General features: G+C 28.6%; 1 protein-coding gene across 2 annotated transcripts in view; it reads left to right on the top strand.

The window, feature by feature from the left end:
* Positions 1-12,904, top strand: part of LOC129958775 (coiled-coil and C2 domain-containing protein 1-like) — a 58,859-nt gene that overhangs the window by 35,890 nt on the left and 10,065 nt on the right. For both annotated transcript variants that reach the window (XM_056071450.1, XM_056071449.1), the window contains 7 exons: positions 1,570-1,712; positions 1,836-1,892; positions 3,218-3,349; positions 7,818-7,876; positions 10,590-10,706; positions 10,932-10,996; positions 11,454-11,506. In XM_056071450.1, the coding sequence (XP_055927425.1) occupies positions 1,570-1,712; positions 1,836-1,892; positions 3,218-3,349; positions 7,818-7,876; positions 10,590-10,706; positions 10,932-10,996; positions 11,454-11,506 (626 nt within the window). The remainder of the gene's footprint in view (positions 1-1,569; positions 1,713-1,835; positions 1,893-3,217; positions 3,350-7,817; positions 7,877-10,589; positions 10,707-10,931; positions 10,997-11,453; positions 11,507-12,904) is intronic.

The raw sequence follows: 12,904 nt of genomic DNA, 5'->3' as shown, positions 1-12,904 counted from the left end.
TAAATTTTTATACCTCACTGTATTATTTTTATTTCAACTAAAACTTATTTTGGTCTAATTTTGACATGGTGGGTTTATTATGATAACGAAAGTTGTTTTTTATAAGAAATTTTGAAATTAATGAATATCTCAATGTGTAGACCAATTCTTAAAAAGCTTTTAGATATTTCTATTCAAATGGACCCCCCTCCCCTCCGTTTTTTTACTGCCAGAATAATGGTTAGTGTAAAACCATTTTAATGCTGTATCATCAAATAATAATAATCTCTTTGAGGGATTATAATAATAACTGATTTCATTTTAACCAGAATGCTGGATATTGTAACTCTACTGTATAATAAAATTTTATATAGTAATTTCATGTAATTCATTTATAATGGAATAACTTGTTTGAATTTTATACAGTAACCCGATATATCTGATGTTGCTTGGGACTAAAGTCCTTTCAGATATAATATTTTAATATAAAAATTGCTTTTGGATAAAATATTATGAAATCCAAAATACTTTTTATTGCCTGAGATGTTAAATTAAAATTAGAATTTCAATAGAATTTGGTCATTTTTAAAACCTCCGATAGCATTAATAGTACTGAAAATTTTGTTCACAAATGCTGAAGTATAAGAAAGGTTTTAAAGCAATTTTGAGACTATTAATGAAATAGATAATTTTTCATTAATAAAAAACATGAGAATAAACCAAATCATTTGTATGGAGAATGTTTATTGTTATCTTTGAAAATTTCCTTTTTAGAATTTTGTTATTGTGTTCCAACAATAGTTTTTTTTGTACATATTGTTTTTCATTAAAGAAAAAGAAATCATTTACTTGTAGATTTACTTTCATTGTTTTCATTTGAGTTATTTACTTAGGCCTATTTTAAGACATCATTAAATCACTGCTTTTGAAACCAATAAAATTGTAGTAAAAAAAATATGTATTAAAACAGAGAAATTTTAAAAAATGGTGATAGAATTATTCAGTCTTGCCATTGCCTAAAGATGGAGTACCCATATGTATTTCCTTATTTCAAATTCTTGGCAATTGAAGAAAAAATTGTGCAGAAGGGAAATTGGTATTGATGAAAAAGCAAAATCTTGAATTTTAAGACTGTAAAAATACTTTTTTCAGGATAATTTCATCCATAGTTACTATAGGAAAAAAAGGCAACATTTTGTTTAATTTCTAATGAATATTCAATTAATTCTTTGAGAAATATACTGTTCTATCTGTTGTTTCAAATAAATGTGCAAAATTTAGTTGAATTAAGCCGAATTGCTTAGGAGCAGAAACATACACACATATTTATGTACAACCATAGTTACAATGTCTTTAATTTATATTAAAATAGAAACGAATAATCTTACTAAGAGGAGGGGAGAGTTAACAGCATTTAGTGAGATCATATATATATCATTACAATAAATACTTTCCTGTATATCCCTAAAATATGTATTCACTAGAGAAAATTGAATCTCCTCATTAAAAAAAAAAAAAAAAATGCATAATATTGCAAAATTTATTTGAGAGGAAAGAAACACTTATATTATGATGAATTTTTATGTTTAGTTCAAAGAACAAATACATCAACTGTTGGAGATAAACAACTGGACTATTTATTAGAAAGACAAAAGCTATTTCGTCAGGCAGCTTTAACAGCTAAACAGAATGGAGATATTCAGCAGGCTAAAGAATATTTACGCATGGCGAAGGTAGGATATTTTTAAAACATTTTATTGTTGAAACAGTATGAAATTCGTAGTTGTAAAATTTTGTTTTAATACCAGTATTTGAATATTACTCAAATATTTGCTACATCTACTAATGTTTTCTAGGGATTTGACTCCATGATAGAGGCCACTAAATGTGGATTGCCAATTGATGCTACTACAGTAAGTGGGACTTTTTTATTACATGTTTGTATCAGAACTTAAATTTGTATTCTATCCTTTTCAAGTTTATTACATCAAACTATTTGTAAAAATTGTTATTTTTTTTCTATAAGTTTATTTTATTTGGAAAGATAATGATTTTTATTTATAAATTGTTTGTTATCTTTACCACGAAAATCAGAATGTTTTTTTTTTCCTTTAAATTTATGTTCATTTTTTTTTTTGTTCAGCAATCAGTTTGAAAAATAAGTTGTCAGAAATCATTCAATTTCTGTTTAAATTAAGAATTGTATGTTTCATTTTAATTCATAAGATTAAACTGCTGCTTTTTTTAAAAAAAAATTCTTTAATTAGCCCCAACAAGAATTTAATTCAAAATAATAAGAATAAGTGTTTCTATATTGCAACTAGTATAAGTATATGGAAAAAAATTGTGCATTGAAAAATTTGAATTTCTGATTTCAAATATTTAATAATATATATATATATATATATATATATATTAATTTAATGTTCTTTTTTGCCGTTTTGATTTCATTTTATTTTCTGTTGCACTAATAATACAGGTAATTTTACCTTCATTATTATTATCTGCTGCTAGATTTTTCATAACTACAGTCAATTTTCTCACAGATCCAGAAAGGAGGAAAGCATTTAACAGAATTTTAGGTTAATGATTTTGCTTGAGCAGTGCCATTTATTACAAATCTATTATAAGTATTCTTTGCATTAAGCATATATTTATTAAAAGAAATCCTGAAATTGGTTTGTAAAATTACTAAGCTTTGTACGGAAAGATGCCATTTCAAAATATCTTTCTAGTTTCTACTAGATGTCTAGTTTTTTCTTCTTCTAGTGAACAGAATTTATAAGTAAAACCTTTAAAATATGGCAATTACCATATTTTGCATTTCAACATTTAATATTTTATGCAAAAGGAAGTTAGAGGAGATATCTTGATATATTTCAACCAAATTCTTATATGCAAATAACAATGGAGAATTGAAATATAATAATTCTGTATAATTTAAATTGAAATTGTTAACTTCCACATGCAGCCATTTCAATTATTTTTAAGTGGAGTATTAAAACCAAAGATTTTGTTCAAAATATTTTCTAAGGTACATTTAGCCATACTTACTGCTTGTATGTACATTTTATTAACTATTATTTTCATAAACTTTTCAATTTATTAAGGTACATAATTTCTTTCTATGCAGAAAATTTTTTACAAGCTTGTTTTTTTGCATTATCATTAGTCTCTCTTGTGTAATGAGATAATTTCTTAGCTGTTATTTATTTATGTTATATATATATATATATAGATCCCAACACCACCTCAATTGGAGTCATCAGACTTTGTCATTGTTGATGTTTCGGAATGCACACCAAATGAGAACTGTAGTCAAGAAGAACTGCATGAGAATTTAGAAAAGGATTTACGCCACCAAATTGAAGTAATAATGAATGGAGGGAGAGTTAATTTTTCACTACATTAATTTGTTTGTTTCTTGATCTTGTGTTGCTTTTTACTTACTATATTTTCATTCTTATTTCTGATATCTTCCTAAACAAACAAGCAATTTAGATTAACATTATTTCATTTTGGTTCTAATGTCCACACTGCCTCAGAGGTTATTTTTACTATTTTGTGGATTTTGATGTTTTTTTTATCATATTTGAATTATCTTGATTGCATCTTTGGACAGGTAAAGTGTCATATTTGTAGGTTGTAAGAACAAAAGACAATTGCTTTCAAGATATAAAGTGAACACTTAGCATTCTTGAACTTCTGTTGATGCTTCTGTGAAATGTTAAATTGATACTTTAGTTTACATCTAATATTCACATTTCTCTCATTTATGTATTCATTTATAACTTTAAAGGCACTTCCCTGTTTGTCGGATGTTTAAATTGTTGTGCCTCTTTTAACAATAATATTGTCTGGAGGTTAAGAATAATTGAGTTCAACCACTCCATGAACTTACTGCATGTTTGTATGTTCAGATGTCTGATATTGTAGATAATGATTATAGTTCGATATTGTTAGTTAAAGAATAATTTAAGCTATTGAACTGCAGCTCTTCTTTTTATTCTGTTACTTACAAAAGAAATACGCTTCATTTTTTCCTTAAATGTAAAAAAATTAGATTTTCAGTTATGATATTTATTTAATTAAAAGAGTACTTCAAATGCAAAGTTTTAATTTGATTGTATTAACGTTAATTAATTATCTTTGTTAATTAGCTAATAAATACAAATAAAAAATTTAAATATTGTCAAATTTTTCGTGAAGCTGAATTTTTTGTTATTCTAGAAATTTTGAAGTTTTTTTATTCCAAAAATACTTATTATTTCTTTTGTATTATATAATTTTATCACTATTTCATTTGTCATGGAAGTTTCTATAAGTTATTTAATTTTTCTGAAAAATTCTTTTAGTGTTTCTTTTTTCTTTCTTTTTTTTTTTTGTATGACTTGTGTTGTTTGTATCAAACCGCTCTACTAAATATCAAATGCTGTTTTATTTGCTTTCATGTTATATTGAAATCCTAGCCAAATCTTAAAAAGAATTTTTAAATCGTCAGAATACCTGATTTAAATATTACAAGGTGCGTAGCATCATTAAAAGTAATTAAAAACTGCTTATTTTTTATGGTCCTTATATAAGTACTTACTTTTTTACAGAGGTGCTTATTTTTCTTTCTGAAGATAAAATAAAATTTTCTGAAAGTTAGTTTTATCCTAGTATAGGAATAAATTTTCTTTGTTTTGCCTCATCCTTCAATGAAAAGTGTTGATCATAAAGATGAAAGGGATGCTGATTCATTTGCATTAATGAGTCCAAAGGTTGGAAAAAAGTTTCTCTTTTATTGGTAATAGTATGCATGGAGGAAAAAATATCTCTTTTGTTGACCTAACTTTTCTTTTTATCTTCTATGGCTTGCATTGGTAAGAAGAAGAGAGAGAGGGGGGGAAAAAAAATCTTGTCAGGTATAATTTTATGCTTTGGTCCAAAATACATATATAAAGTTGGTTTAACTGTGACTTAAGCTCACTGCTGCACTTATGTTTCATGGTTACTTCTTTACAGAATATTTATTAAATTTTAACATTTTGGTCTATAAATTAATTAAATGTAATTTTTGTTAAAATACTTTTTTTTAACAATATCATGAGAAAATGTGTATTCAATTCACTGTGGACTTACAAGAGTGAATGCACTAAATTATTTTGAATGGTTGAAGGCTGGCAAAAATAAATATAAAGTGAAAAATGCATATGGTTGCTCCACAGAATTTGACATTTCTAATATGGGAGAAGCAACTGTAAAAGTTGAAGACAAGAATTTTTGGACTCTTCTAAGCTTAAAAAATTATCTCTTAAATTCTGTAATCATAGATGGTTAGAAAATGCACCATTGAGCCTATATGCATTTGTAATCTGGCAAGATGTGATAAATTATGTAAATTTACTTGAAAGTGATAACTTGCCAAAGTGACTTCTGAATCATTTTTCACTTTTTCCCAAGCTACTAGAGATAAATTAATACCTGTAAAATTCGTCCCCCCCCCACTTGTGTTGCAGATCACATTGATCTATTTCTTCGAATGTATCAGAATGATGGCCCACTGTTGATGTTTTGTGCATCTGATGTTTATAAGTTATAACAATGTTTGCATTTTTTTTAAAGTTTTAAAAGAAAATTTCTTAGCTGAAATTTCTTCAGTAAATAGCTTATGTAAATTTAATTTTTCTGAGGATGAATCCTATTCTGCAATTGATAAACTGAGTGTAGTTATAAGAGGAGATAAATTATTGGAAAAATCACATTCCAAAAAATAAATATCCTGTAAAAATTATCTGGTTTTTTAGCATGCTTGTCAAAAATTTATTTAAAAAATGCTGGCATATGCAATAATTAAATATTCAATAGATTATGCTTCAGTAAGAAATTCAATATGTATTGACCCAGTATACATGGCAGAGAAAACTAGTAAGTGTGAAAATAAAATGAAATTAATTCTTTTGTACTTGCATCAGAAAAGACAAATGCATTAAGATGAATGTGAAGCTATTCTAAACAGAATGTAATGTAAATTAAGTATTTCAAATGTGGATTCAAAATGCTGAAATTAGATTTTAATGAGAAACTTGCAAAAAAACTTTTTAAGCAACAACTTTAATGTTTTCGTAAAATACAAAAGTTACTGGTGGTATTCAGTGTTTCTATTTTTTTAAACTCAATAGTTTTTTTTTTGGTTGACTTTGTGAATTTTATCAAAACTGCTATGTTAATGCTGGTCCTTAATTTTTGCCTAAAAGTGCTTATAAACTGCTTATTTTTAAGATAAAATTTCACGACTCACCCTGTATTGAGGTTTGTTGATTTTAAATTCTAAATTTTAAGTCTTTACTCTTTTAAAAACTGGAATCATTAAGAGATTGCCAATTCAAGTTACAGATGAAAGATATAGATGGACATATCTTCATCATAAATTAAGATATCTAACTTTCTGTCTATTTGTAGAGAGAAAGACAGACAAAAATGTAATAAAGCTTCTCTTTCAGTGGAATTGTGAACAATTTTATACATAATAAAATTAGTGATTCTTCACCATTCCTATTTGTAAAAACTGAAACTTTGATGGTGGTTCCAGGCAATTTTCTCAAAAAAAAAAAAAATAAAATAAAATAATAATAATAATAATAATAATTATAAAGTGGGGGGGGGACCGAAAACAAATATCAGACCAGGCAAATTTTTTCTCTTTAAAAACTTTATAATAATTTAATAAAGTAACTTTTTTGCTAGGTAATTTTTAAAACTATGTATTTCTTATTGACATACATTTTAACTTCTCAGAATTCCAACATTTGATTATTGTATTTATTACCAAAAATGTTTCCATTTAAAAATTCTTATGTAGCAATACTTTTGCACATTATCTGTTATTTATTTATTTATTTCTGACAATGCATTTCAAGTTAATACATTTAAGCCATTAAGTAGGGGAGAGAATTGGGAAGAATGGAACAGCTGCATTTATGTCTAAATAAAAGATTAGAATCTATTTCTAGTTTCTCCATTAGAAAGCAGCTAATTGTTGATCCTAATTGTTACACCACCTATAACATTAGTCATGTTTAAAACAGAAAAATATGATTTCTATGCCTCAGAAGTAAATACAAATTCTTATTTTCTGAATGATTTTTTTTCAATCTTATTATTTGTAAAATAAAAATATTTTAAATGTATAATTAAAGATATAGTGTTTATAAACTAACAGTCAAATTAAGTTTAAATATTGTATACTTTATGTGATATGAATTTTAAAAGAAAATTCTGCAGTGGGTGGAATAAATCAACATCAATTAGGGAAGAATGAGACATGCTCAGTTACATTTCAGTGTATTTTCTAATTAGCTAAAAATGCTAACAATTAAAGTTTTTAATTTTTTCTTATTGTTTAATAAAATTAGTTGTTGGGGTGCTATGCTGCAATAGCAAATTGTTGATTTTATATTTGGCATGTCCAAAACCATAAATCATTGAATGGAAAAGATATCAAAATACTTTATTTATTAATTTTGATTTTCTCAAGACTTGTCCCATTTCTTCTTCATATGAGTCCCATATTTCCCTCATATAAGGGAGGTGTGTGGTAAAAATGTTACATTTTTTAACTATCCAAATAAAAGTTAATTGTTTGTATTTTTTAAAAATAAATTAAAGAAAATACCATTAGATTTTTGTAATACACACTCTTGGTAAGTCTAAACTAATGGAGTAAAAAAAAAAAAAAAAAAAAAAATTGTGAAATCTGTCCCACTTTTCCCAACTCTCCTCTACATGAATATATATTTTATTATACTTAACACAAATGTTGGCATGTTATATATATGAATGTATTTTTTTTCTAGATGTGCACTAGAAATAAAGAACATTTCCTTCGTCTTGGAGATGTATCCTCTGCCTCAAAGTAATTATACTGTTCTTTTTCCCAACAGTTTTTAAAAATCAATTTATTAGTTTCATTGTAGATTAATTTATCAATGTTAGAATGATCAATATTAGATGGCGATTCAAGCGCCTGCGCCAAAGCAATTCTACTCTGTTGCAGGTATAGAAAAATGAAAGAAGCATGAAGATAGTTAAGAAACTATTTTCAAATGGCATCCTGAGCCGATATAAATGATTTAAAATTCGCCAACATGGCTGTGAAAATTGTCATTATACTGCTCATCATTTTATTCGAATTTGACATCTTTTCAGTAAGTTTATTCAGTTTCTGTAGAGCATCGTCTTTCTTCAATGCTGGCTGAGCTTTGATTGATTGAAAGGATCCGATTCTAGTGGAGAGGGCGTGGCTTAGTTAGGAGCGGCGAATCGTGAGGCGCATTTCGGAGCGGATTGCGATGTTCTCACTCGGTTGAGCGCTTCGTTATTTCTTCTTTCTCCTCATAGATGGCCCTAGTAGTTCGTGAGGCGCTCTTCGGAGTGGATTCTTCGGAGCGGATTGCGATGTTTTCACTCAGTTGAGCGCTTCGTTATTTCTTCTTTCTCCTCATAGATGGCCCTAGTAGTTTTCTTTTTATGCTGTTTCGCTTTCGGTGACCGATGTCTCTTCTTCCTTGGTCTTTTTTTTTTCTTTTACTTCTTGAAGGACCGAATTAAATTATTCTGCTTCTTCGTCTTGGGTATCAGTTCAAGAAATTGAGTCGTAGCTGTTTATAATCTCCAGAATGTTGGATTGAATTTTTCTGAAAAGGCTTATGAATTATCGCGGAATCTACCCCCCCCCCCTCCTTGACTTTTAATCATCTTGTAGGAATTTGATTCTTTATCGCTCGTTGAGTAGGAAATGCCGGAACTAGCTGTTATAGATTTTGAAAACGTTTTCATTTTAAAAAAATTATTTGCGATTTCTCGATTGTAGCTATTTTTAACAGCTTAGCTATTTATTTATGATATGCATATAAAAAAAATGCAACAATTTTTTTTAGTGTCAGAAATATTTTTTCTAAACTTCACTGCTGTTACAACTTTCTTCGGATATGGGACAAGTTGTAACAGACATAGGGCAAGTCGTATTACTAAAAATAAAAATATTTAGAACTATTTTCTCTTTATCATTCTTTTATTTAATTAAAGTACATTAAATATATGGTATTTATTATCACTTGCCATAGTGGTAATAAATATCAAATCGTTTATCGTAAAATAAAGATAAAATTATTTAATCAATCAATTTGTAAAAGGTCATCAGAATTGCAGTTACTTCAAGCAAATGATAGACTGCTTCCCATCTGACATATTTTGAAAACTTTGAGCCACTCTCCGTCAACAGAATTGCAGCCTGCGGGGGCTTGTTTATAATGTCTTCGCTTTGAGACTGGAATGTTCCTGGTTCGAAATCCGATTTCAACGAAAAACTATATAAAACTATATAAATAAAACACTATATAAACGGATTTGGTGTATGCGAAATCTGTCTGGCATTAATGTCGTCATCTGACCATTGTTCAAAATCAGGTGATCCTTCTAATTTTGCTTTACAACTTCATATTAATCCAACATACGTCATTGCTGTACGTATCTCCGTAAGTTGGAGCAAAATCATTCTTCTCTTTCTGAATTTGTTTCTTCAAATCTTCTTTGCTCTTTTTCCCTTTGTTTTCTCTTTTGAATTTTTTCTCAAACCTTTTCCTTTCTTTTATTCTTTCTTCTTGTTTTTATTTCTTATTGATTTTACTGTCATTTCTTTTTCCAATACTTCTTTGCCTGGTGGATGAGTTAAGAATTTTATTTATTTATTATTATTGAGTGAGACTGTGTTAGATTGTTTTAGTGGATGGGCGTGGAATCCTTAAGGAGAAATCCTCTTATCCATGACCCGATCTTTGAAAGCGCATGTAAATATTAAATGCTGAAATCCTAACTACATGAATCTAACACAAATGAAAATAAATGTGACAAGTTGTACTGTGTTACATTTTGCCCCATCCCATAGTTTCGGACATTTTGTTAATTAAAAAAAAAAGCAATTACTAAAAAAAATTAAAGCAACTTTATAAAACTTTAAACATAGAACAAAGTACACGAGTAAAAATATTTTTAATAAGATCTATTAATTTATCTTAAATCAAAATTTATGAAGTATCTTTTTCTCCATTTACTAGCTAAATCGGAGCACGTGTTTACAATTTTTCACTGCTTGTTTCGACTGAGCACAGATTGTGTTAATGTAATAAGGTTCGCTATAAGAATCCTATTTAGTACAAATTCTGATTAAAATTTTTAAAAACCAGTGCGCACCGTGCAGGCTGTATTTTATCCCTGTTACTACTAACTCTTAGTTTCCTTAGCCTTGTTCCGAACAATCGGATACATCAGATGGAGCAATGTAATCTGTTAGATTTTTTAACATTTGTTCCATATGTTCAGTATTGCATTAATTTCTGGAATGGTCATTAGTTGGAAGGTTATTGAGTTGTTTTGCTTTTGAATTTTGTTGGGAGCTGTTTTCCGATTGCCATTTTGTGGCATGGTGTACTCTTCTTCGAAGCATTGTGGAAAGTTTCCAGATTGAGCCATAGTAAAGTTTTTTTCGGGGGAACCTGATAGCTAAGCACAGTAAATTACTATTCTTCGAATAATGTTGGAATATTTTCTCAAAATGTATTATATTTCAGGTTTGAGAAGCTATGTTTGGAATCTAAGAAAGATCTCTCAGTAATTCAACACTTGAAAAAGAAAGGAGAACCAGTTCCTAGATTTCACTATGAAACACGTTTGTTTTCTATGGTTCAGTGAGTATTAATTTTCATTATTTAATCCATTACTTATGAGATGGTTTTTTGATCATTGTCTAATAAGATTTCTCATGTTATCAATATTTCTTCGAAAATTCCATAATAATTATTAGAATCTTTAATATAAGCATGCATTAGATCATATGCTTTTATTTCTATGTAAGTATGGTGATATTTAAAAATCATTTTGAAAAGCAATAATAATTTCCAATTCTTCTTTAGATGCCATGCAGATTTAGGAGATAATGACTTAGAAGTTACTGTTGAAAGAGGTATTAATTTACCAGGTAAATAGCTGATCACACAGAAGATAATTTGTTTTCGTTAACAATGAGAAACAGCTGGAGGCAAATTTAATATTATTATTAACATAAGCATGCTTGCATCTTATTTTATGTTAATTAATAATGTAAATTCTGTAAAAATATATTAATTTATTCTTGACAATAATTAGATTAACTACTTGTTAGATATTTTTACTCAACATGTAGTTCTCCTTGTTGGTTATTGTTAAGGCTGTACTGAATGTGTACTATTATGCTATCTCAAAAATTTAAAAAGAAATACACTTGAAGTATTTAAATTTTTGATTTATGTAAAATCCTTCCAGTTGTTGGCAACAATCTTTAATTTTTTTTTCTTTTGCTGAAAACTATATTGAATAGACAGCAAATTAGTTATCTATCTGATAATTATGGATGATTATTTTTTAGATAAACTTACTTAAAAAATTTATTTATTTAGGCAAACCAGATGATTTGGATTCATATGTAAGACTGGAATTTCCAATTCCACAAGTAAGAACTTTAACTTAAATTTTGTTTATCTTTCTTCAATATTTTTGTTTGATACTCTATTATCAAAAACGCCTTTATTCTGTGAAATCTGTAGTGTTAATGTTGAAAACTGTTAAGCTGTTTGTAAAGTCCCCCCCCCCCTTTTTATGTTAAAGCTTTTCATAATTTCAGGGGTGTTTGTGCTCCGGGGAAACCCCGGAATTCCGGGGATTTTGAACTTTGATACCCGGAAATTCCGGGGATCGTCGTTCAAAAGGAAGTAGGAATAATAATGAATTATTTATTTTGATCTGGGTAATTTTGTTTGCTTTGAAAGCAGAAAACGCAAGGTCAGTGTGTGTGGTGAAAACTTTTCCTTTCTTTCTCCAAAGGCAGTGATAATGCGTGAAAAGGGGGAAAAAACTTCTTTTTTGTTCTTTCCTTATTGCGAGTTATGACTCATTCCCCCGGTTCTCGGACATTCTCTTCTGGATTCTTTTCGGAAAGTAGGCGCGGCAGAAAAAAAAAAAGGGAGAGACTTCGTTCGACCAGATGTGCGATCACGTGACTCTGGGTTCAAAGGTCTTATCTCTCCTGGCGTGGCGCCAATAAGTAGAGAAGGGGGATTTTTCGCCGTATTAGCTATTTGTCATTGATCGCTTCGCAACTTTTTTTCTCTCCGCTGTGTAAAATTCTCGTTTCATTTATTGATGCACGTGTAAATTTTTCGTTTCGTTTATTGAAATATTTTTTTTATTTATGTATGCAAGAGAATTTCACTATGAAATTTCTCGATATAAATAGTGATATTATACAATTAGAAGAAGGTGTCCGGAATGCATTTAGGTGGAATTGGATTGAACGGAGAGATGGTAATGGGGATACCATCGGCACATGGTGCAAGAAAATAAATGCTGCTGGACAAGCATATTGTGTTTTTTGTAACTCACTGCTGAAGTATGGTGGGGAAGGATTCAAGGCTTTCACAAATCATTCTAAAATCCAATCATCCAATAGCAAAAGAATTCCAAATTTCTCTGATGAAAGCTTATACTAATACAGCACAGCATATGAAACAGAAATTACCCCTTAAAAATCCATATCTAATTAGTGTTACAGCATTAGATCCAGAGCTAAGAGGTAAAACCAGTACAACATTAGCTTTTGAAAAATTATCATCTTTTATGTCCCATATTTTTAGTGATAGTCAAAAGTAGAAGCTGAAATAAGGTTATACCAGAGTGATATTGATATCACCAAAGAAATGCTCTACACATCTGATGAAAGTGGAAATCAAGTCAAGTGTACAATTGATAAATATTGGTCTAAAGTTTTTAATTTAAAAGATGATTTCACAAATGATTATAAGTATCCTACATTGGCTAAATTGGTCAAAGCCTGCCTTAGCTGCTTCTATGG

The sequence above is a fragment of the Argiope bruennichi genome, chromosome X1 (genome assembly GCF_947563725.1).
Source record: "Argiope bruennichi chromosome X1, qqArgBrue1.1, whole genome shotgun sequence".
NCBI classification, from domain to species: domain Eukaryota; kingdom Metazoa; phylum Arthropoda; class Arachnida; order Araneae; family Araneidae; genus Argiope; species Argiope bruennichi.
This window is presented reverse-complemented; position numbering and strand designations above follow the sequence as displayed.